This window comes from Sorghum bicolor, chromosome 4 (assembly GCF_000003195.3).
Source record: "Sorghum bicolor cultivar BTx623 chromosome 4, Sorghum_bicolor_NCBIv3, whole genome shotgun sequence".
In the NCBI taxonomy this organism is placed as follows: Eukaryota; Viridiplantae; Streptophyta; class Magnoliopsida; order Poales; family Poaceae; genus Sorghum; species Sorghum bicolor.
Genome location: NC_012873.2, coordinates 3057570 through 3079539, shown reverse-complemented (window position 1 = coordinate 3079539; position 21970 = coordinate 3057570). Strand labels below are relative to the sequence as shown.

General features: G+C 40.4%; 1 protein-coding gene across 2 annotated transcripts; it reads left to right on the top strand.

Moving 5' to 3' along the window:
- On the top strand, nucleotides 13785-21717 carry LOC8062825 (auxin response factor 5). 2 transcript variants are annotated; one of them, XM_002453239.2, is made up of 15 exons: nucleotides 13792-14263; nucleotides 14424-14542; nucleotides 16039-16137; nucleotides 16219-16275; nucleotides 16358-16513; nucleotides 16618-16702; nucleotides 16942-17032; nucleotides 17174-17338; nucleotides 17445-17567; nucleotides 17708-17783; nucleotides 17859-17988; nucleotides 18099-19951; nucleotides 20547-20737; nucleotides 21032-21241; nucleotides 21322-21717. In XM_002453239.2, the coding sequence occupies exons 1-14, from the start codon at nucleotides 14176-14178 to the stop codon at nucleotides 21228-21230; spliced, it is 3432 nt and encodes a 1143-aa protein (XP_002453284.1). In that variant the 5' UTR covers nucleotides 13792-14175; the 3' UTR covers nucleotides 21231-21241; nucleotides 21322-21717. The 2 variants fall into 2 exon arrangements, with proteins under 2 accessions (XP_021314858.1, XP_002453284.1); XM_021459183.1 differs by lacking the exons at nucleotides 21032-21241; nucleotides 21322-21717 and adding an exon at nucleotides 20329-20416 and having other exon boundaries at nucleotides 13785-14263; nucleotides 20547-20722.

Genomic DNA, 21970 nt, shown 5'->3' with positions numbered 1-21970 from the left:
CTTAAAATAAAATCCTGTGGATTTTCCATTTGAGCTAGCTAGTTGTTGGTGACACACTCTACTACTGGCGGTGCCATCCAATGAGGATATACGCGCAAGGTCAATCCTGTTATATATAGATGTGGAGAAAAAGAAGGGTTACTAGATCATATCCTGGTGAAGTGAAGGAGAATATATAAAGCCCTTTCATTTTGAGGCTAGTGCAGTTGCAATGGCAAGCATGAGATGACACCACTCAGGCTAAAGAGAGGTCTGCTTTGCTGCTGCATGCTGGTGGCTAGCTGTTACAGCCTCACTCACCCTTCTCTTAAATCTTCCTCACCAACAATCAGTGCGTAGCAGAAACAAGAACCTAAACCGAATAATATACACACAAGAGCTCATTAGTTGCGTGGTTACTACTCACACAGATCAGATTTATATATACGTAGACGGTTGCAAAGCATGCATATGCGTGTGTCGGCACGGACGCATTCAGAGAGGCTCACACACAGCCGAGTCCCCTCCTCTGCAGATGAGAACGAATACTCCTACCTGATGACATGACAGGAATTCTTGTGTGGTCTACGGTGTAGAAGCAGTAGTAGCAAAGCCAAAGTGTGCTGTCACTTGCATGCAAGCTGTGCGTGATGCCCAGCAGCTGCACCAGCAGTGAGCAGTCACACAAGTCTGCCTCGTGAGCATGGACACTGTGCGTACGCTAAGCTGTGGCAGGAGAGGGCATGCAGTGACTTGACTGCAGTGGTGACTGACTGGTTATCTTTCGTCTACTATCGATCTATCACCAGCTATAGCTGCTCTCGATCGATCCAGGCCAGATAAGGGTGCGGTGCGGGGCCATCCTTGTTTACGCACTGTGTACTATATTTCTGCCGGCTCAATGATCGTGTCGGCAGGTTGTATATATCCAAACTCCCACTGCCTACTCTACAGTGAGCTTGTTCACTTAATTGATAAGTTATAACTGAAAATATTATTTCCTGATTTATTATAAAAGAAAAATACTGCTAAATAATTGATAGATTTGGTATATATAATCTCAAACAATTATCTTAAAATTGATTGAGATTTATAAAAATTGGTATGAAAAATACATGGTATGACTTCAAATATTGCTCCAACACGCACGGTATGGGAGGTTTAGAGATTTTGTTAATGATAGTTCTAAGGCCTTGTTTAGTTTCTGAAGGAAAAAATTTCGCGGCACTGTAGCATTTTCGTTTGCTTGTGGTAATTATTGTCTAACCATGGACTAACTAGGCTCAAAAGATTCATCTCGTCAATTTCGACCAAACTATGCAATTAGTTTTTATTTTTGTTTATATTTAATACTCCATGCATGCGTCTAAAGATTCGATCTGACGGAAAATCTTGAAAAATTTTGGATTTTTGGTTGAAAGTAAACAATGCCCAATTCGTTTTGGGATTGGATTGCACACCATGTCTGAATATTTAACTCGTATGGACACGGAAGTGTGAGGCTGGCCCTAGAGATTATCATTGGTATTGTAATTACTTTTGGATTTGGGCTTATTGGAGTGGTATGTAAAACTCGCCGCATTAAGGAGTTACTTGTAAATTTCCGCTTGTCTATATAATGCCAATAACATGAGGGCAAGGGGACCTTCTATGGCCAAGCCTTCATCGCAGCCTCCTTCGGTCAGGTCTTTATCGCAACCTCGTTCGGCCAGGCCCTCGTCGCAGCCTTCTCTGGCCAGGCCTTCGTCACTAGCCTTCTCTGGCCAGACCTTCATTGGAGCCTCCTTTGGCTAGGCCTTTGTCATCAACCTCCTCCGACCAAACCTTCACTAGACCCTTCTCCGGATGGGCCTTCATAGGAGCCTTCTCTGGCCAAACTCTTATCGGCAGACCTTCTCCACACCAAGGAGCCTTCACCTCTACAACTTGTTCGATCAGGGCGCATGTCCCAACAAAATCTCTATCAGACAGTTGTGAGCGATGAGAGATGAAGAATCCTTAGGCCCCTTTTTGAATTACATGGGATTCTTAGGCGGTGTGTGAGCAATATGAAATCCCTATCCTACTATGTCATCCAAACTGTCTAAATTTTAGAGGGGTTTGAACTCATAAGTTTTTAGAATCACAAAATTCAATATAATTATTGGGATTCTTTCTTGTCTGGATTTAGAAGCCCATGGAATTCAAATGGCACCTTAGCCTCTTTAATATCAGATATAGATTTAGAATTAGGGGTCGTTTGGATCTAATTACGATTTTATCCAGACGGGAAGGCTTTTATATGTATTTCAGCAATCCAAACCAATAAGGTGACAAAAGGCAACTTTGCCCTTGCTTTCCTTGCTGAATCATCTAAAGAGTATTTTATACATTTATCTTGTATAATACACCCACTTTCCGTAGTATAGTATACTCTCATGATTCAAACTGATTAGAATCTTTCTATCTAAAACCCATGTTCTCATCTGTGATTCTCATAACCCTCCTAGCGGCCCTAGGATCCAAATGGGCCTTTAGTGTGCTAAATTTGCATCATTCCTAAGAGTAACAAATAGTGTAGCTAGACATAATAATCTAAAAAACTCGACCCTCGGATGGCTAGATAGCTCTAGAGCTTTGTGCTTTAAGAAAAAGACCTCTCACGCAGGTGGAGGAAATCCCAAACCACATATACCCTACTTGCACACAGGCATGTGACCATGTGAGTGAGCCTGTCCGCAACCTGTGCTTTGGTAAACGCAGAACAATTATTAGGAGTACAAATAATGCCACACTTACCGAAAGAAAGTTACAGTACAACTACAAACAATATCATACTAGCCGTAGAGGTGTGACAAGTGTCGTGGCAGGAAAAAGGGCATGCATTCTTCGAAAAGCAAGTAGTGTGAGAATTGAAGAGTACGATGAAAAACAATCATGAACAATTATTATATGCATGAGATATTGTTGGTCATCGGGATGAAGCTTCTTATTGCCACTCTATATATCCTATATAATCACCTCTCTCTCTCTCTCTCTCTCTCAATTATGGAGTAGTAGTATAGCACCAAAGAAGAAAGAGGTACAGAGAAGATATGAGGAGTGATATATGGACAAGTTCGATTGATAACTAAGAGTAGCACCAAAGAATGAAAGAAGGAAGATATGTACAAAGAAGGAAAGGGTACAAGAGAGAGAGAGACGTGAGGTGCCAAAGAAAACCACACTGTGTGTGCCAAGAAAACTGACCACTACTCCATTCAAAATAATAGGACTTTTGGCTTTTCTAGAAACGTTAGTTTACTATGTATCTAAATATAATATAACAAAAACTATAAGAAAATGCTAAAAGTCTTATAATTTGAAATAGAGTTTATAACAAGTCAGTCTTTAACAAGTTGCACCAAGAAACAAACACTAGTTGTTGGTTAAAATTTGTAAAGTTTGACTTGTTCGGATATACAATACGCTTCTCGTTCTAGGATGAAGAAAGTACCTAGCTAGCAAATCGTTGTTAATATTTAAAATTTTAGTTTATGTTCACCGAAATCACAAGACCAATATACATTCCTAAAATCGTTATATATACTCCCAGCTGTCTGAAAAATATTGATGTTTTTGACTTTGATCAATCATGTTTGACCGCTCGAGTATTTAAATTTTTTATACAAATTCTAAAATAGATAAATTATTATTAAAGTACCTGTAATGATTAAATAAGTCATACCAAAATAGACTATATTTATACTAAAAACTTGTAATAAGATGGATGGTTAAAAGAAATGTTTGAAAGTCAATAACAATGGTCTTTGGAGAAAGTAGTACTACTTTATTTGCCATCGCCCATCGGACAATCGGAGAAGAAGGCGTCCGTTAAGGCCTTGTTTAGTTCCCAAAAAATTTTGTAAAATTTTTCAGATTCTCCGTCACATCGAATCTTTAGACACATGTATGAAGTATTAAATATAGATAAAAATAAAAACTAATTGCACAGTTTGGTCGAAATTGACGAGACGAATCTTTTGAATCTAGTTAGTCTATGATTGGATAATATTTGTCAAATACAAACGAAAAAGCTACAGTGTCGATTTTGCAAAATATTTTGAAACTAAACCAGGCCTAAGTTTTCTGCGCCACACGTCCGCCATTGGAGCCGGTAATTGAAGCAGGCCGCTGGTCGCTGGCTGTCTCAACGACGAGGGACAAAGCCAAATCCACCGGGGGTCCCATCCAAAGTAGTGTAACACTGTGACTGTTTGTTCAAGTGTGTTCCCCTGGCACGACAGGCAGGTTCTGTAGCACTCACAGTACTACTACTACTACTCATCACCGACCTCAGGCATCAGCTGAGGCAGCAGATTGTCTCTGTCCTTAAAAAAAATACAATTTTTGTTGTATTCTCGATTAATAAAGTATCTAAAGTTTGATAATATATATATATAAGTATTAATATTTTAATATCAAATAATTATGTTATAAAAATATATTTCATGATAATCTAATAGTAATTATTTAATATCATAGTTATTTATTCATGTATAATTAGTTAAGCTTGAGATACTTTAATTTGATATTGTGTAAATTAGAATTGTATTCTTTTCTGAACTGAGATTAGTTTAGTGGAGTATTTGATGAATCTTCTTTAGTTCTTATGCAGCCAGCAACAGTTAGTGCATCTTCCACTAAAACGGTTATAACTCCTTACTCGAAAGTCACCATATGTTGCCTTGCAAACTAAAGTTACATATTTTTCCAATGACAAAGAAGACACATTTATGCAAATTTATCAAGTCCTTATATCAATGGAGAAGACATTATTCATTTCATCATCCCATCAATTCTTCGTTATACTGCCTATATTTATAAACATTTTTATTGCCACTTGATTTTTATTGCCTATATAAAAATAGTTGCCCTAGCACAACAATGGTAGCATGCAGTAGCGAATGCTAAGATCATCCTCAATGCAGGTTTTATAGCTCAGTTTTTCAACACATCTGTATTTTAGAAACAGTGTAAAATATTTTATCCCTATAAAACCCTCTTTGCTCCCATAAAACTAGGTAACTGAGTCACATGTGTTTCATGAGGATGAAACTTCTCTCTCATCTGATGAAACTTCTTCATTTAATGACCCCACTAAATCATTAATTTTGCTTATGTGACATCCTATTTAATATGTATGACACTCTCATGAAACATGCATTAACACTAGCCTAAGTGCAACAGCAGATCCTAGGTCCACTTCCAATAATCTTTGTTCTCTGCCATCCTGTGTCAATGTTCAATAGCGGTAAAGGAAGAGGTTTGCTACCGCTACACAGCGGGTAAATCTATTTTTTTAGGGAGATGTCGTCACCATGGCACCAATGATGGACCTAGTATTTCAAAGTTTTGTAGTCTCGTAAACCTGGGACTTGTTTAGTTTTTTTTTTTTGCAAAATGCATATTATAACATTTTTGTTTGTATTTAATAAATATTGTCCAATCATAGACTAACTAGAGTCAAAAGATTCGTCTTACAAATTACAGGCAAACTGTGCAATTAGTTATTATTTTTATCTATATTTAATGTTTCATGCATGTGCCGTAAAATTCGATTTGACGAGAAATCTAAAAAATTTTGTAAAACTTTTTGGGAACTAAACAAGGCCCAAAGTTATTTACCACACTAGCTGACTGCACGCCAAATACCATCACGCCTATGTCCATATGGCATTGTTTAAGTTCAACCCAAAAACTAAAAAGTTTTTAAGATTTTCCGTCACATCGAATCTTGTGGCAGTGGATGAAACATTAAATACAGACGAAAATAAAAACTAATTATATAGTTTGCCTATAAATCATGAAACGAATCTTTTAACCCTAATTAGTCTATGATTGGACAATATTTGCCGCAAACAAACGAAAGTGTCCATGTGTTAGGATTAGGGGTAGACAACGGATAGATGCACGTGATGCCGATGTGCCCATGTGTTAGGAAGATCTTAATTGACCGGTGGTTAGCGCTTGGTTGGTCCGGAGAAACCTTGGCGTGGAGTGTGATTAGAGGAGATTGTAATATAGGAGTATATATGATCGCTATCAGGTAGTATTACTTACACTCCGTTGGTTAGGTTAGGCACTCGTCAGATGGCTTTCAATCGAAAAAGACAGTTACGTGTGCCATCGATCCGCTAGCTAGTTCTAGTGTTTGGCTGTTTGCTCCTCCTCGAGACTTTATAGCTATTGGTTTGGAAGGTGCTAGTTCCTAGTTAACGAATTGAAATTTGATCAAAGTTATATAAGTACCAACATCTACGATACAAAATATATAAGTATCATTAAATTAGTTCTAAAATATAGTTTCATCTATATATTGTTGGAGACATAAATGTTAATAGTATCATGTTTTGTGAATGGAGTATATTATTGTATCGTGTTTTGTGAATGGAGTATACTTCGGAAGAGCCGGAGTTATATAGGCAAGGCAGCGGATCTAACTCTAAGGCAGCCTAGAGATATCTTAAGGACCTATTTTGTGTCTCGGTTGTTTAATGGGCAGCCTAAGGATATACTGGTATAAATTTTTTGAGTCTAAGGCTTTGTTTAGTTTATCTAAAAATTAAAAACTTTTTCAAGATTCTCTGTCACATTAAATTTAAGTTGCAGATAAAATAAAGTCAGCGCAGCTTTGTGGCCCTGGCCCGTCCCGAGCTCGGGGGCCTTCGGCAGCGACCGTGCTGGTGACGTGCCTACGCCAGTGAGCACAACTCCCGAGGCGCACGAGCGAGCAGGAGCTCGGGCGCTGCAGGGGCACGCTGACGCAGACACCGAGGTCCGCCAGCCCTCTTCCTGTAGACTTCTACAGTGCTGTACTACTGCCCCGATTTGGGGCGGATTTTTTATCACATCCATGTTTAGATAAATGCATACTTCTCACTTCATCCACAAATAAGTACATCTTATTTTTCAAAGAGTCAATTATTTTTAAGTTTAACTAAACAGTGGCGAAGCTAGAGCAAATTAGAGGAGTTGTATGCATAGACATCTTCCATAGGGGTGCATATATGGTGAAATTTTGGACCTAATCACTGTTTTTACAAATTTTGAGGGTGCATCTGCACCCCCTAAGTAACATGTAGCTTCGCCCCTGTAACTAAATATATATAAATATACTAATATTTATCATATTTAATATATTTCATTAGATTGAGTATTAAGTATAGTTTCGTAATATACTTAGGCCTTGTTTAGTTCCGAAAAGTAAAAACTTTTCGGTCTGTAGCACTTTCATTTGTTTGTGACAAATATTATCCAATTATGGACTAACTAGGATCAAAAGATTCGTCTCGTGATTTACAGCTAAACTGTGTAATTAGTTTTTGTTTTCGTCTATATTTAATATTTCATGCATGTGCCACAAGATTCGATGTGACGGGGAATCTTGAAAACTTTTTGGTTTTCGGAGTGAACTAAACAAGGCCTTATGTATAGATACAAATATTAATATTATTTGATATATTTTTAATCAAATTTAAAAAAAATTAACCCCTCGAGAAATGAGATATGTATTTATTTATGGACGGAGTAAGTAAAGCACTAATATAGATTACTCCCTCCGTCTATAAACAAATACACGTCTCACTTTTCGAAGTTTGACTAGAAATATATTAAATAATATTAATATTTGTATCCACAGATAAGTATATTATGAATTTATATTTAGTACTCAATTTAACGATACATATCACACGTGATAAATATTAATATACTTTTTTTATATATTTAGTCAAACTTAAAAATATTTAACTTCTTAGAAAATTATATGTGCATTTATTTGTAAGTGGAGGGAGTATTTATTAAACTAAAAATATAATTATATAATAATTTATGAGATGAATTTTTAAGTACAGTTGGTCTATTATCAAATAAAACAAAAATACTATTTTTTTTTAATTTTAACACATGTAACCAAACAACTCCAAATGCCAAAAAAAATACAGTGGCGTGCTGCGTGTACTAGTGCAGACAAGAATGCGCAAAGGAGAGCCCTGTCCCGAGACCCGAGGCTAGAGGTGGATGTCATTCCATTCCGTTCGAAGGACGACGACCACGGTCGCATGCGGCAGCTGCTTCGGCTGCACTGCACTGCTCTGCTGCAGGGTGAGCAGCAGGGGGGATTGGATTGGACCAGACAGACGCGGGGAGACCGACGGACACCGGCGGGCGACAGGGAAAGCCGGCGGGCAAGGGGTGGTGTCCCCCGGCGAGGCGGCAGGGCGGCGGAGCGCAAAATGCTGTCGGACGCAGCAGCCACCGGCGCCCCTGCCACACGCGTCCCGTCAATCATTCCCTGTTGCCTGTTGCCTTTCTCCTTCTGCTGCTACGAGTAGGGCCTTGTTTACTTCCCAGAAAATTTTGCAAAATTTTTCACATTCCCCGTCACATCGAATCTTTAGACGTATGTATAGAGTATTAAATATAGACGAAAATAAAAACTAACTGTACAATTTGGTCGGAATTGACGAGATGAATCTTTTGAACCTAGTTACTCTATGATTGGACAATATTTGTCAAATACAAACGAAAGTGCTACAGTGTCTATTTCCCAAAATTTTTGGGAACTAAACAAGGCCTAGTAGTCTGCTACGGCTACGGTGAGGACACTTCGCTTCATCTGGAATTCAACATCTTTCCAGCAAAATAATTAAACATGCAGTCATCTCTATGATATATACATCAGTCTATGCCATGCACATTTCTAGAGGTGTATATCATTATATTAAGGCCTTATTTAGTTTCAAAAAATTTCAAAATTTTCCGTGACATCTAATCTTACGGCATATGCATGGAGTATTAAATATAAACGAAAACAAAAACTAATTATACAGTTTACTTATAATTTGCGAGACGAATTTTTTGAGCCTAATTAGTTCATAATTGGATATTAATTACCAGTACAAACGAAACTGCTATAGTACCTAAAATCCAAAAAAAATTGCCAACTGAAGAATAAGGCCTAAGAAGGAAAAAAAAAAGGAGTTTAGGTGACTCCTACAACCTCTAAAAGGACATGATTACTGTAGGAGAAATGGCCAGAAATCTAAGAAATACAAAACAATAATATAATAGTCATGACTCATGATCCTAAAGCTACGGAGCCCTTTGGAACTGGACACCACTCAAGGTGGAGTCCAACACGAACAGAGATGAGATGCTGTGGTGGTTGCCGATAGGAGGTCGGACGGGCCGGCCGGCGGGCTGTCCCTGTATGACAGGTTCAAGTAGCTGGACATGTCCTCTCTCTCTCTCTCTCTCTGCCATTGGCATTGCCATTGCCATGCCAACCGGATGGAATGGATACCTTAAACGTCCCAACTAACCACCACGCAATCATACGCTGCCTGCTGCTCTGAAGATCTCCTACTAGCTAATTCACATGCCAAATCGGCCTTTCTAATTCTACAGGTCAGAAAGTACACTAGGAGCTCCAAAAGGGAATGATATGGTGGGTGCATCATATTATGGCAATATTAATCATAATAATAATGTGATGTGGATCACACATTCACACCTATGATGAAGAAATATTTCATCTGAATTTGCGTCTTGATTTCTTGGAAGGATCTCTCTGCTGGCATCAAGCACGCTGTGACAACATGCATGTGCACACCACCAAGCACCAACAAACATTCTCTGTATAAATCATTGCCACGTATGTTAAATTATGGGGCATGCAAATAGAGTATACATATGTGCATATGTTTTGATATCATTTATTTATTTTTATATATAAGCGTAGGCAAGTGTCCAGTGGGCAAAACTAAAGTTGTACAAGGTTGTATATGAACACACTACCGTTTGGCTAATTACTACCTAGATCTGTTCTTTTCATGTCCTATAGAATCCACAAAATCAGTAGCGGATGCTGCATTCCTGTAATAATTTATGGGCTCAACTCTCTTGGGTATGTTTTGGTCTTTTGGACGCTTGGTTCTTACGAGCAACTGTCCATCTATATAAACTATCGAAAAAGGGTGCTTGGATATTCTGTTCCGTTATGTTAATGCTACATTAATTTGTTAGTGCAAATATATACGCTCCCATTAATCAAGCCTTGCTCATGCGACTAATTTGGCCGTCTCTCCTGAACCTGTCCCAAAGACTGCAAGATGAGGAGGACGAGGATAGGCCCACACGTTAGTCTCACAAGTTGCATCCGCTTATACAACCAACCAACATAATCTCAATTTATTCTGCAACTCCGTCCATATGAATACACCCTTTCTCTAAAGAGGGGGAAGCGGTGATGCTACATTATTTATGTTAAAGTGCCGGGAAAAAAAACTATGCTCTGTTGTGCATAGGATCCACCAGCAGGCTTTCACTAAACACACGAATTTTGGCTACTTGAACTACATACTCTTTTTTAACTTCTTCTAAATATAAGGCCTTGTTTAGATACACCCAAAAACCAAAAACTTTACAAGATTCCTCGTCACATCGAATCTTGCGGCACATGCAGTATTAAATATAGATTAAAAGAATAACTAATTACACAGTTTATCTGTAAATCACGAGACGAATCTTTTAAGCCTAATTACTCTATGATTAGACAATGTTTGTCAAATAAAAACGAAAATGCTACAGTGTCAAAATCCAAAACCTTTTTGCATCTAAACAAGGCCTAAGTATGCAGTATAAGAATGAGTTGCAACAGGAAAGAACAGTAGCAGGGATGATTAGCCAAAAGTGTAGGAGTACGTGTCGTATTCCTGGAATTCACGTGGCATACAGGCGCAACCGACTAATATATAATATATGGACCCACTTTCATCCGCAAGATATTAGTTAATTAATTAATAAAAAAAGGGCTATGCCTGCCCAATGGTGCTTTGTTATTTTGCTTTTGAAGGGAACAGGCCCTGGTACCAGTGCTGAGATGATTTGGACTTTTGGAGACAGACGCTTCTTGATAGAGGAGGTGCAATAAATTTTCTTACTTAGGTCTGAAGTATAACAATCTAGGCTTATGTTAAGGTCTCTTTGGAAGAAGTTTTTCTTTTGGTTTATGTTTTCTGGTTTTATCGGCTTCTAATTTATGGCTCATCTTCTATCTTTTTTAACCTTACAACAGATACATACACGTAGCCAATCCTTTAAGCTGGATCAATCTCTAGTCAATTTCCATACAAGATTAATCCTTTATTGTGTTTAACATTTATTATGGCCTTGCAATTTACTTCTACCATCTCTAAATAAATTAATTTGTTGTCTTAAGTAAACTTTTTTTATGTCTAACCTAATTTATAGAAAAGAGCACAAATATTTATAACATAAAAACAAGCATACTATAAAAATATATTTTATGATATATCTAATTATATTATTTGCTGTTTCATAAATCTTGACACACTTTTCTATAAAACTCAATCAAACATAAAACAAAGTCTAACTTAAGACAACTATTCTATGACGAATACAAATTCCAATCTGTGACGACTCAATTTGGGCCAACAAATGTATGATGCGGGATATATGATGTTTTTTTCGATCGTCATAGTGAGTTAACTATGAGGGTATTTTCGTTTGTTTGTGACCAAAGTAAACCGTCATGTATAAGGGTATTTTTTTGTAGTGTATAACACAAAATTGAGCATATTATAAAAATCTTGTCGAGGGTATCAGTAAGGGGTACCTTCACCAATGCATATAACGAGATTACCCGTACAAAGGTCGGGGCTTCCAACTCGACGCTCTGGTCGAACACATACGATCGACGGCGGCCGCAGCCTCGAAGACGGAAAGGGCGTTGAGCGAACCACTCAGGGGACGAGTGCTGACTACCGTCGAATACGGAGACAGGCTCGAGCGAACCAGGAGGCGTCGAGTGCAAGGACACTGTCCGCCGCCTGACGCGCGCACGAGAGCCGAGGCATTAAATGCGCCTGCCGCTTTCCCACCTAACACGCTGGTCACGGGAAGCGTGATAGGGAACAGGCACCCGTCTCATCGTTCTTTTTGCAGCCTTCCCCACCAAACGACCCAGAACGTGTCAGGACACGAGAAACAGGGATGGAACGTCTAATCAGGACCCCCTCGAGACAACCAAGGTCAGCGCTCCGGACATCAGGGCTTTGCACGGGGTCTGACCCTCGACCAGACCTGGTTCCTTCCTGGAGACGAGTTGGGCGTCGATTGACAATACCGCAACCACTCCGCCGGATCTGCCGCCGTATCGTACAGGCGTGCGACCGTTGAACCAGCCCAAAGCGGCGCGCAGAGCAGGTTACAGGGGCACGCGTAATCATCACCAGGCTACTAAGACGGGACGGCTTGAGGTCACGCTGGTACGGGGGCTTCGAGTAGGTCAGCGCGCCATGCTCCTATCGACTCCTACTCTGACACCTATACATGTACCCTGGGTCTCTCCTTGGTGCTATAAAAGGAAGGGACCCGGGAATAGATACAGGAGAGAAAAAAACACTTCACCCATACGCAGTAGAACTCGCATACTCCAGACCACACTTGTATCCACCCCTGTACAAGCACTTAGGTGCAAGATAATACAAACTTCCCTCCCCCGCTGGACGTAGGGCCTTCTCTTGCCCGAACCAGGATAAATCTCTGTCTTCTTGCATCACCATCTGAGAAAAGGAGCACGCATACAAATTTTCTCGTTGGTGTGACCCCCCGTGGGGAAAACACCGACAAATCTATTTTATGATATATCTAATTATATTCATTTTTGTTTCATAAATCTTGGCACACATTTCTATAAACTCAATCAAACATAAAACAAAGTCTAACTTAAGACAACTTTAAGATATTTATTCATAGGAGTGTTTGATTTGATCATGCTGATGCTGATAAGTATTATTCATTGATTTGTTATGAATTTTTTTTTACAATAACTGATAAAGCCGTGCTGATAAATTCAAGCGAAGAATTAAGACAAGCCCAATCAAATCCAACAAAGATACTTACCCCATTGTCATTGGTACGGGGCTAGTCTAGCTGACAACAGAACAATTTATTTTCTCATTGCAACGTAGAGCATATTTGATAACAAAACAATATATTTATAGATATTGGTATTCAAAGTGAGTTACAGTGTCTCATAGATCACGATGATATCTTCGTGGATTGCCAATCGAAGTTACTAGTAGTTAGCACGAGACTTCATAAGAAAACACAAATAGTCGTCGAATCAATAGAACACTCGTAACAAAATCGTTTTTTTAGAATAACCAAATTGGTTATTAGTTGACATTTACACAATTCTAAAAATCCACTCTCGTGTCGCACTGACCAATATTTAGCATGCTAAATTATCCAATTATCTTTATGGGCATACAAAGTGTCGTCCACGTCTCTCCTCGCGGTAAACTCGCTATCATGGTCACGGTAACACGGCCCATTATTAGTCATGTTCCAAGAAAATAAATTCTACGATTTCACGGAGGCACAGTCTAAAGCATATAAAAACCTTTATAGAAAAAAATATCTTTTCACAGTGCAGAAAAAGATTTTCATTTTAGGCCTTGTTTAGTTTAACCCAAAAACCAAAAACTTTTCAAGATTCCCCATCACATCGAATCTTGCGGCATATGCATGAAGCAGATGAAAATAAAAACTAATTGTACATTTTGTCTGTAAATTACGAGACTAATCTTTTAAGTCTAGTTACTTCATGATTAAATAATGTTTGTCATATAAAAATGAAAAAGCTATAGAATCAAAATCTAAAAAAGTTTTTGTACCTGAACAAGATTTGGGCTTGGCTGGGCTGAGCTGAGCTGAGCTGAGAGCTGCAGAGAGTGGTGTTCCTCTTGCTGTCGTTCACGGTCCTCTTTCTCTCTCTTCAGTCTCGCAAGAAGACGAGGAAAAAGAGAGAAACAAGGAGCGTTTCGTTTTAACTCCCGAGGCAACGCACCAACTAGCCAGCAGCTCAGCACCTCCCCTCTCTCTCTCTCGGGGACGCCCCTTGGTCTTCGTGAGCTGCTGCTGCTGCTCGCGTTGTCGGGGAGGCGCCGCCACGCCGCTCGCCTAGCTAGCGCCGCGTCCGGAGCAACAACTCCTAGTGGTAGTAGGTTGTTTCCGCCAAGAACGACGACACGGCCGGCCGGCGGCGCGCGCTGTCTGGCTGGCAGCGACGCCGCGCAGCGCAGCGCAGCGCCGCGCGCCCCTGCTCCATGCTCGTGGGCCACCAGTGAAGCTCCCGCGTGGCCGACCATGAAGCAGTCCCCGGCGAGCTCTGGTGTCGCGCCCGCGCCCGTCGCTGCCCCCGCGCCCGACTCCACCGGCGCGGCGGCATGCGAAGGTACCTCTTTCGCCACCTTGCTCCTCTTCTGCGGCATGCGTTTGTCGCCGGCCGGCGGCAGTTCGCGTTTCTTGTGCCCAAGTTCAGAAAGGCGTCGCCTTTTTTTTTCTCGTGTCGTGTCGTGTCGCTGACGCCGGCGTCGGCATGCGTCCGCTTGCAGGGGAGCGGAAGGCGCCGGCGATCAACGCCGACCTGTGGTACGCCTGCGCGGGCCCGCTCGTGTCGCTGCCGCCGGTGGGCAGCCTCGTCGTCTACTTCCCGCAGGGCCACAGCGAGCAGGTGAGTGACACCGCGCCCCTCCTCGTCCCCGTGCTGCTCCTGCTCCTGCTCCTCGACGTCACGCCGTAACGGTAGTTGACGGCTTGACGCCATTGCTACAGCCTTTGGGATGCTCTGTTCTTGTAACATCCGCTGATGCTTCTTCGGCATCTTCTATGGGATCATGTTTCCAAATCTTCAATTGGTTATCGATATGTCAGAGTTCTGAGATACTTGTGCACAAAGTTTGTAGTTTGATTCTGCGTTTTCAGGAGAAAAGTTGTGTTTTTTCATTCTGTGATTCTTTTTGGCGGGTTCATGTTGAGTTTATTACTAAAATGTTTGTGGTTTTTATACAAGGGATATAATATAAAGGGTACTACTATCAGTGCAGTAATAAAAATGAAAAAAACAGTTTTTTGATTTGTTGGTGGAGCCAACTGATTGTTGCTGAGCTAACTGGAATAGTTTCCCCATAATCTTCTTTACTACCAGATTTTTGGTGATTTTTTTTTCACTCAGATCTTTTTGGTGCAAGAAGATTCCCATTCTTCACTAGAAATGTGAAGATATTCACTAGGTTGCTGATATCTTCCAGTGCAAGAACCTGCTAATGTTAGCTCATTGCCAAAGTGGTTGGAACTATTGGGGTCCTACTTGCTTCTTTCCTCTGTTGGTTTCTGGTGTGTTGTGCACTATTTCCTTGCAAGGAGTTTGGTGTACATGAAGCATCTTTTGTGCATGTGGGTTGCTTGCATTTATGGTCCTGGGATGGGTAATTTTTGTCCCAGCTTACAGATTTGGAACTGGAATAACATGATTATGAAATATTATTTTTATCACAAGTCATGGTGCCCTATAATAAAAATCTTAATCCAAAAGGCAGTCATGGTGTTCTTTTCAGAAAAGATGAAAACATAAATTATCTTTCTACTATTTCAGAAGAAAAGCAAAGGAAATGAAGCCCTTAAGTTTTTATGACATCTGCTTGTGTTGCGCATGATGGTAGAGGACTTTATCACAGTACTTATAAAGAGTTTATCTAAGAAAAGTTCACTCATGCGGCGCTCCTTTTAAACTGCAGACTACTTTCCGCTTCATTTTTTTAGTCAAACTGCAGAAAGGGTTAGCAAAAGGGGAAGCATGTTCGAATGGCTCTACTTTCTTAATCATTTCAAGAAATAATCTTTTATCGCAAAATCCGCAGAGTACTGATGAGTCCCCACACCAGCACATTTTGAAATAACTACGGCACAAAGATAAACATTTCCCCATGCATTATTCAGACTGACAGTAATGCAACAATGAATACATGAAAAGTTGTGGCGTATTACTGGAAAATAATGAAAAGATATTAGTCCCCATATAATTGATGGTTGGTTCATCTGCCTGCAATTTAATGTCTTCCGATTCTCCGAGATTAAGACAAAAAGTTACCTTGAATATTTGAATACTAATATTTTTCACTTTGTTCCAAACGCAATGTTATGCTTGGACTTATTGTCCTTCTGATTCAGGTTGCAGCTTCTATGCAAAAGGACATTGATGCACATGTGCCAAGCTACCCAAATCTTCCCTCAAAGTTGATATGTCTTCTTCACAGTGTTACTTTGCATGTAATGTACACTTCCTATCCTGTCCCTTTGACACAGAGCTTGCAATGATCAATTCTAAAACCACCTCTCTTTTGTCCTCAGGCGGACCCAGACACTGATGAGGTGTATGCACAGATGACTCTTCAGCCAGTGAACACAGTGAGCATCTAGAACTTGTGGTTCTCCAAAAGTCTCTTGCTTGTTCCAATGTCCTAAAACCATGGCTTTGACTTTGCTTTAGTATGGAAAAGAGGCTTTGCAGCTATCGGAGCTTGCACTAAAACATGCAAGGCCACAGATGGAGTTCTTCTGTAAGACACTTACTGCAAGTGATACAAGTACACATGGAGGCTTCTCTGTGCCTCGCCGTGCTGCAGAGAAGATATTACCTCCACTGGTATCCAGGCATCGAATATCTAACATTGCCGCAGCAAAATGCTTGCTTTTTATCAACCCCATAGTGCCATTGTAATATTTTTACTCTCCTGGTCTGCTCTATAGGACTTCAGTATGCAGCCTCCGGCTCAAGAGCTTCAAGCCAGAGACATACATGACAACGTGTGGACATTTCGCCATATATTTCGAGGTGGGGAAAATATAGCCCTTTCATTGCTACAAATGGCAGTAGGAAGGACTCTTTTTAGTTTTTATGCAAGTATTTCCCAATGAAGTTTCATGCATTTGAAGAACCTTGCACATCATTCTTTTATGTTCTGGTTGGTCTGCAAGGGAAAATCTACTGTTACTGTTGCCGACATTAGAGGTCCTTGACTGTAAATGCAAGTTTCAATACTATGAATCATTTTTGGACTTTGCTATGATCAGGTCAGCCGAAAAGACATTTACTAACCACTGGGTGGAGTCTTTTCGTGGGCGGCAAGAGATTATTTGCTGGTGATTCTGTCATTTTTGTTAGGTAGGTTTCCTGGTCATTTTCCTCTTGTAAAAGCTTGTCTTGGTTCTCTCTAGAGTAAATATTCTTACTAAATTAACTGCGAAATAATGAACAAAATTGGAGTGTGAATATCATCTATGTTTTGGCTCATCATGATTTTAGGGATGAAAGGCAGCAACTTCTACTGGGAATAAGGCGGGCTAGCCGGCAGCCAACTAATATATCTTCTTCAGTACTTTCAAGTGACAGTATGCACATAGGGGTGCTTGCTGCAGCGGCCCATGCTGCTGCTAACAATAGCCCATTTACCATATTTTACAACCCTAGGTGAGTAACGTTCCTACACTATAATTTTCCCACCCTGATGGCTCTAAACAGCCTTTTTATGTAGCTCAGTAACTATCAATGATTTATCTGAAATGTGGACTTTCAGGGCTAGCCCTACTGAGTTTGTTATCCCATTTGCCAAATACCAGAAGGCACTGTATAGTAACCAAATATCTTTAGGAATGCGATTCCGGATGATGTTTGAGACTGAGGAATTAGGGATGAGAAGGTACAGTGGCTCTTTTTACATGTTTTCATTTGGACATTTTTTATAAACAATCAATTTCTATTTCTTTGTTCTAAATTCTAAATTATAGCCATGGTTTTGTTGCCTATTCTATACCAATTAAATTATTCAATGTTCTTCAGGTACATGGGCACGATAACTGGGATAAGTGACCTAGATCCTGTAAGATGGAAAAACTCCCAGTGGCGAAACTTACAGGTTAGATTGCTGAGCCACACCATTGATGGCAGATTTGATTTTTATCTGATTCACAGATGTAGCATAATTTTGTAGGTTGGTTGGGATGAGTCTGCAGCGGGTGAAAGACGAAACAGAGTTTCAATGTGGGAGATTGAACCAATTGCTGCTCCTTTCTTCATATGCCCCCAGCCTTTCTTTGGCGTAAAGCGCCCTAGGCAAATAGGTAAATCAGACTTAGGTTCATCTTTCTGTTTTAGATTGCAATGCAAATTGCTTATCACGACAACCACTTCTGATGGTTTACATGGTTCACTTTTATATCTGAATTAACAGATGATGAGTCATCAGAGATGGAAAACCTTTTCAAGAGGGCAATGCCTTGGCTTGGTGAGGAGATATGCATAAAGGATGCTCAGACCCAGAACACCACAATGCCTGGTCTGAGCTTGGTTCAATGGATGAACATGAACAGGCAGCAGAGCTCCACATTAGCTAATACAGGCATACAGTCGGAGTATCTGCGATCTCTAAGTAACCCTGCCATGCAAAACCTTGGTGCCGCTGAGCTTGCAAGGCAGTTATATGTTCAGAACCATCTCCTGCAACAAAACAGTGTACAGCTTAATGCTTCCAAGCTCCCTCAGCAAATGCAACCTATAAATGAGCTTGCCAAGGGATCGTTGTCTTGTAATCAACTTGACACCATCACCAATCATCAAGAACTGAAGCAAGAAGTTGGCAACCAGCAGAGGCAACAGCAGCACATTAACCAAACAATTCCTTTAAGCCAGGCTCAAGCCAATCTTGTCCAGGCCCAGGTAATTATCCAGACTCAGATGCAGCAGCAGCAGCAACAACAACAACAACAACCGTCTCCAACTAGGTGCCAGCAGGGAACCAGTGAGCAACAGCTGCTTCTTTCACAGCAACATCAGGACCAGAATTTTCAACTGCAGCAACAGCAGCAGCTATTACTTCAGGAACTGCAGCGGCAGCAGCAGCAGAATCAGCAGCAGCTAAACAAGTTGCCAGGTCAACTTGTGAATCTGGCTGGTCAACAGGCTCAATTGTCTGACCAGGAACTTCAGTTGCAGCTATTACAGAAACTACAGCAGCAGTCACTTATATCACAGCCAGCAGTTACACTCTCACGATTACCACTAATGCAGGAACAGCAGAAGTTACTTTTGGACATGCAGCAGCTATCGAGTTCTCATTCACTTGCGCAGCAGCGGATCATGCCTCAGCAAGATAGCAAAGTTTCACTGCAAGCATCACAGGCGCCACCAACAATGAAGCAAGAACAGCAGAAGCTTTCACAGAAACAAGTCGCACTTGCAAATGTGTCAGATGTTGCCTTTCAACAGATCTCATCAACCAACGTTCTGTCCAAAGCCGGAAGCCAACTGATGATTCCAGGTGCTACACAATCTGTACTAACTGAGGAAATCCCTTCTTGCTCAACATCACCTTCTACAGCCAACAACGGAAATCATTTGGCACACCCAACTATTGGCAGGAACGAGCATTGCAAGGTCAACATGGAGAAGGTGCCTCAATCGTCTGCTCTGATGTCAATTCCAACATCTAGTGAAGCTGTAACAACTCCAATAATGATGAAGGAATCGTCGAAGTTGAACCATAATCTGAAGGAGAATGTAATCACCTCAAAGTCACCCACTGTTGGGACTGGACATGACAATCTTTTGAACATTGTACCATCAACAGAAAACCTGGAAACAGCTTCATCAGCAACTTCGTTATGGCCTACCCAAACAGATGGACTTTTGCATCAAGGATTCCCCACTTCTAACTTGAACCAGCAACAAATGTTCAAAGATGCACTTGCAGATGTGGAAATTCAAGAAGTGGATCCAACTAACAATGCTTTCTTTGGGATCAACAATGATGGTCCATTGAGCTTTCCTATGGAAACAGAAGGCTTGTTGGTAAGTGCACTTAATCCTGTGAAGTGTCAGACTAATTTGTCAACTGATGTTGAGAACAATTACCGAATACAAAAGGATGCCCAACAAGAGATCTCAACCTCCATGGTTTCACAGTCATTTGGTCAGTCTGATATAGCTTTTAACTCAATTGATTCTGCAATCAACGATGGTGCCATGTTGAACAGAAATTCTTGGCCCCCTGCACCTCCACCACAGAGAATGCGGACATTCACAAAGGTTTGTGCTTCTTTACATAACCCAACTTACTGATATTATAACATTCAACAGTATGCTTTTGTTGTTGTATTTACTAATTCCTGAATATTAAATTGCGGGGCTTTAAGGGAAGAATGGAATACACTTCTGATCACTCCTGAACACCAAATATAAGATGAAATATGGGAGCAGATATGACAATATATGTGAAGTACATTTAAAAAATTCACATGTAAAAAATTGTCATATTCAGACTAGTAGAAAAGCAAATGTATAACTGTCTTTTCAAGAGCGCATTTATGGTTTTAGCTGTGCTAGTATATGGTGCCATGCTATTATGCCAGTTGAGTAGTCAGCTACTGTCAAGCAGTTTTGAAATCATGATTCAAACGTGATAGGTGTATTTATGCTTGCTTGGATGTATGGTTGATGAGGTGGTCACATATAGCTTTAAAAGCTTGTCAAGGACTGGACACTTGGCAATTGGTACCTTCTATGACCATGCTCACTCTGGAGCCATAAACTCTTGAGCATGTGCTTTGTTTGCTATAGCCATCATTCTTTTGAATGTGAACCTAACATTTTCATAAAAGTGACGGTAACATAAATCCTGTAGGTCTACAAGCGTGGAGCTGTAGGCCGGTCCATTGACATAGGTAGGTTCTCTGGATATGAAGAATTGAAGCATGCTTTGGCCCGCATGTTTGGTATAGAGGGCCAACTTGAGGACCGACAGCGAATAGGCTGGAAGTTAGTCTACAAGGATCATGAGGATGACATCCTACTTCTCGGTGATGACCCATGGGAGTAAGTTTACCTTCCTATTTTTGCTTTATATTAAATTTTGTATTTTCACTATGAAAAGTTGTCAAGAAAAATAATATTGTAGAAGTGCCCAATGTAGATGTGTATATTGTCTAGGAATGTAATATAGTAAAAAAAGTACAAAAGTGAACAGCAATGTGCCTGTGTCTTCCTTTTTATTGATAAGTGTATGCTGGAGCTTATAGAGTGTAAATTTCGTAAACGCACTGAATATAAATGATAGAAAAAGAATTTCGTTGGTTATTATTGTAATAAAATGTGATGTGAATTACACAGGGAGTTTGTGAATTGTGTGAAGTGCATTAGGATCCTATCCCCCCAAGAAGTGCAACAGATGAGCTTAGACGGTGATTTGGGGAACAATGTCCTCTCCAACCAGGCTTGCAGCAGCTCAGATGGTGGGAATGCCTGGAAGCCTCGCTGTGACCAGAACCCTGGTAACCCTTCGATCGGCTTCTACGATCAATTTGAATGACGTGATCACAGGTACATACACAGTTTGCTTACAGTATTTCCTTTCATCCCTGTGTTAGTTGTTGAACTGTATTTCACAATTATGAATTCAGAATGGGAGATGAGAACTATGGTTGCAAAAAGCAACCAGTGTCCAGCCATCTACAGAATTATCGCCAAGCAATGCAGGATGCTGTAGACGTCTAGGCTTTTATAGCTGGCAGAGCACTCCTCAGATTAGGGTATGTTTTAGATATATAGAGCCATTGCAGAGTCAAAACTTCAGACAGAGGGTTAGGCAAAGTCTGAACTACAGACAGAGTAGGCAGATCTGAAGATAAAGTATTTTGATGGAGAGTATTTGTAATTGTGTATTGAACTGCTGCTGGGGTTGCTTGAAACCCATGTAGCACTATGAGTCTCAGTTCAGAAAATACTGAAGCAGATTTAAGAGGTTCTACTGATTAGTACTATTTGTGTAATGTGAATGGCCTTTAGGTGTTCTTACACATGCTTGCTATTCTTTCTTGTTTTTCCCCATTGTTATTCCTTTATCTATTTTGAGAAAATCAACAAATGGACAACCTGTCCGTCTCCATTTGTAGGTGTACTTGTTCAACTATAACCAGGTTTTTATCGCACTGGCACTACGAGGAAACTCTATACGTCTCATTTTGGTAAAGTTTAACGACAGATTTCTATATAGACATTTTACTGTCAACTAGTCAGATCTAGATATATAGAGCAGTAAACGTCACTGCT

Bases quoted from the DNA above. Each gene is read 5' to 3' on its own strand.
- LOC8062825 (XM_002453239.2), top strand. From the start codon at position 14,176: ATGAAGCAGTCCCCGGCGAGCTCTGGTGTCGCGCCCGCGCCCGTCGCT. The intron at 17,033-17,173 runs GTAGGTTTCCTG...TCATGATTTTAG, and splicing joins GATTCTGTCATTTTTGTTAG to GGATGAAAGGCAGCAACTTC. The intron at 17,989-18,098 runs GTAAATCAGACT...CTGAATTAACAG, and splicing joins AAAGCGCCCTAGGCAAATAG to ATGATGAGTCATCAGAGATG.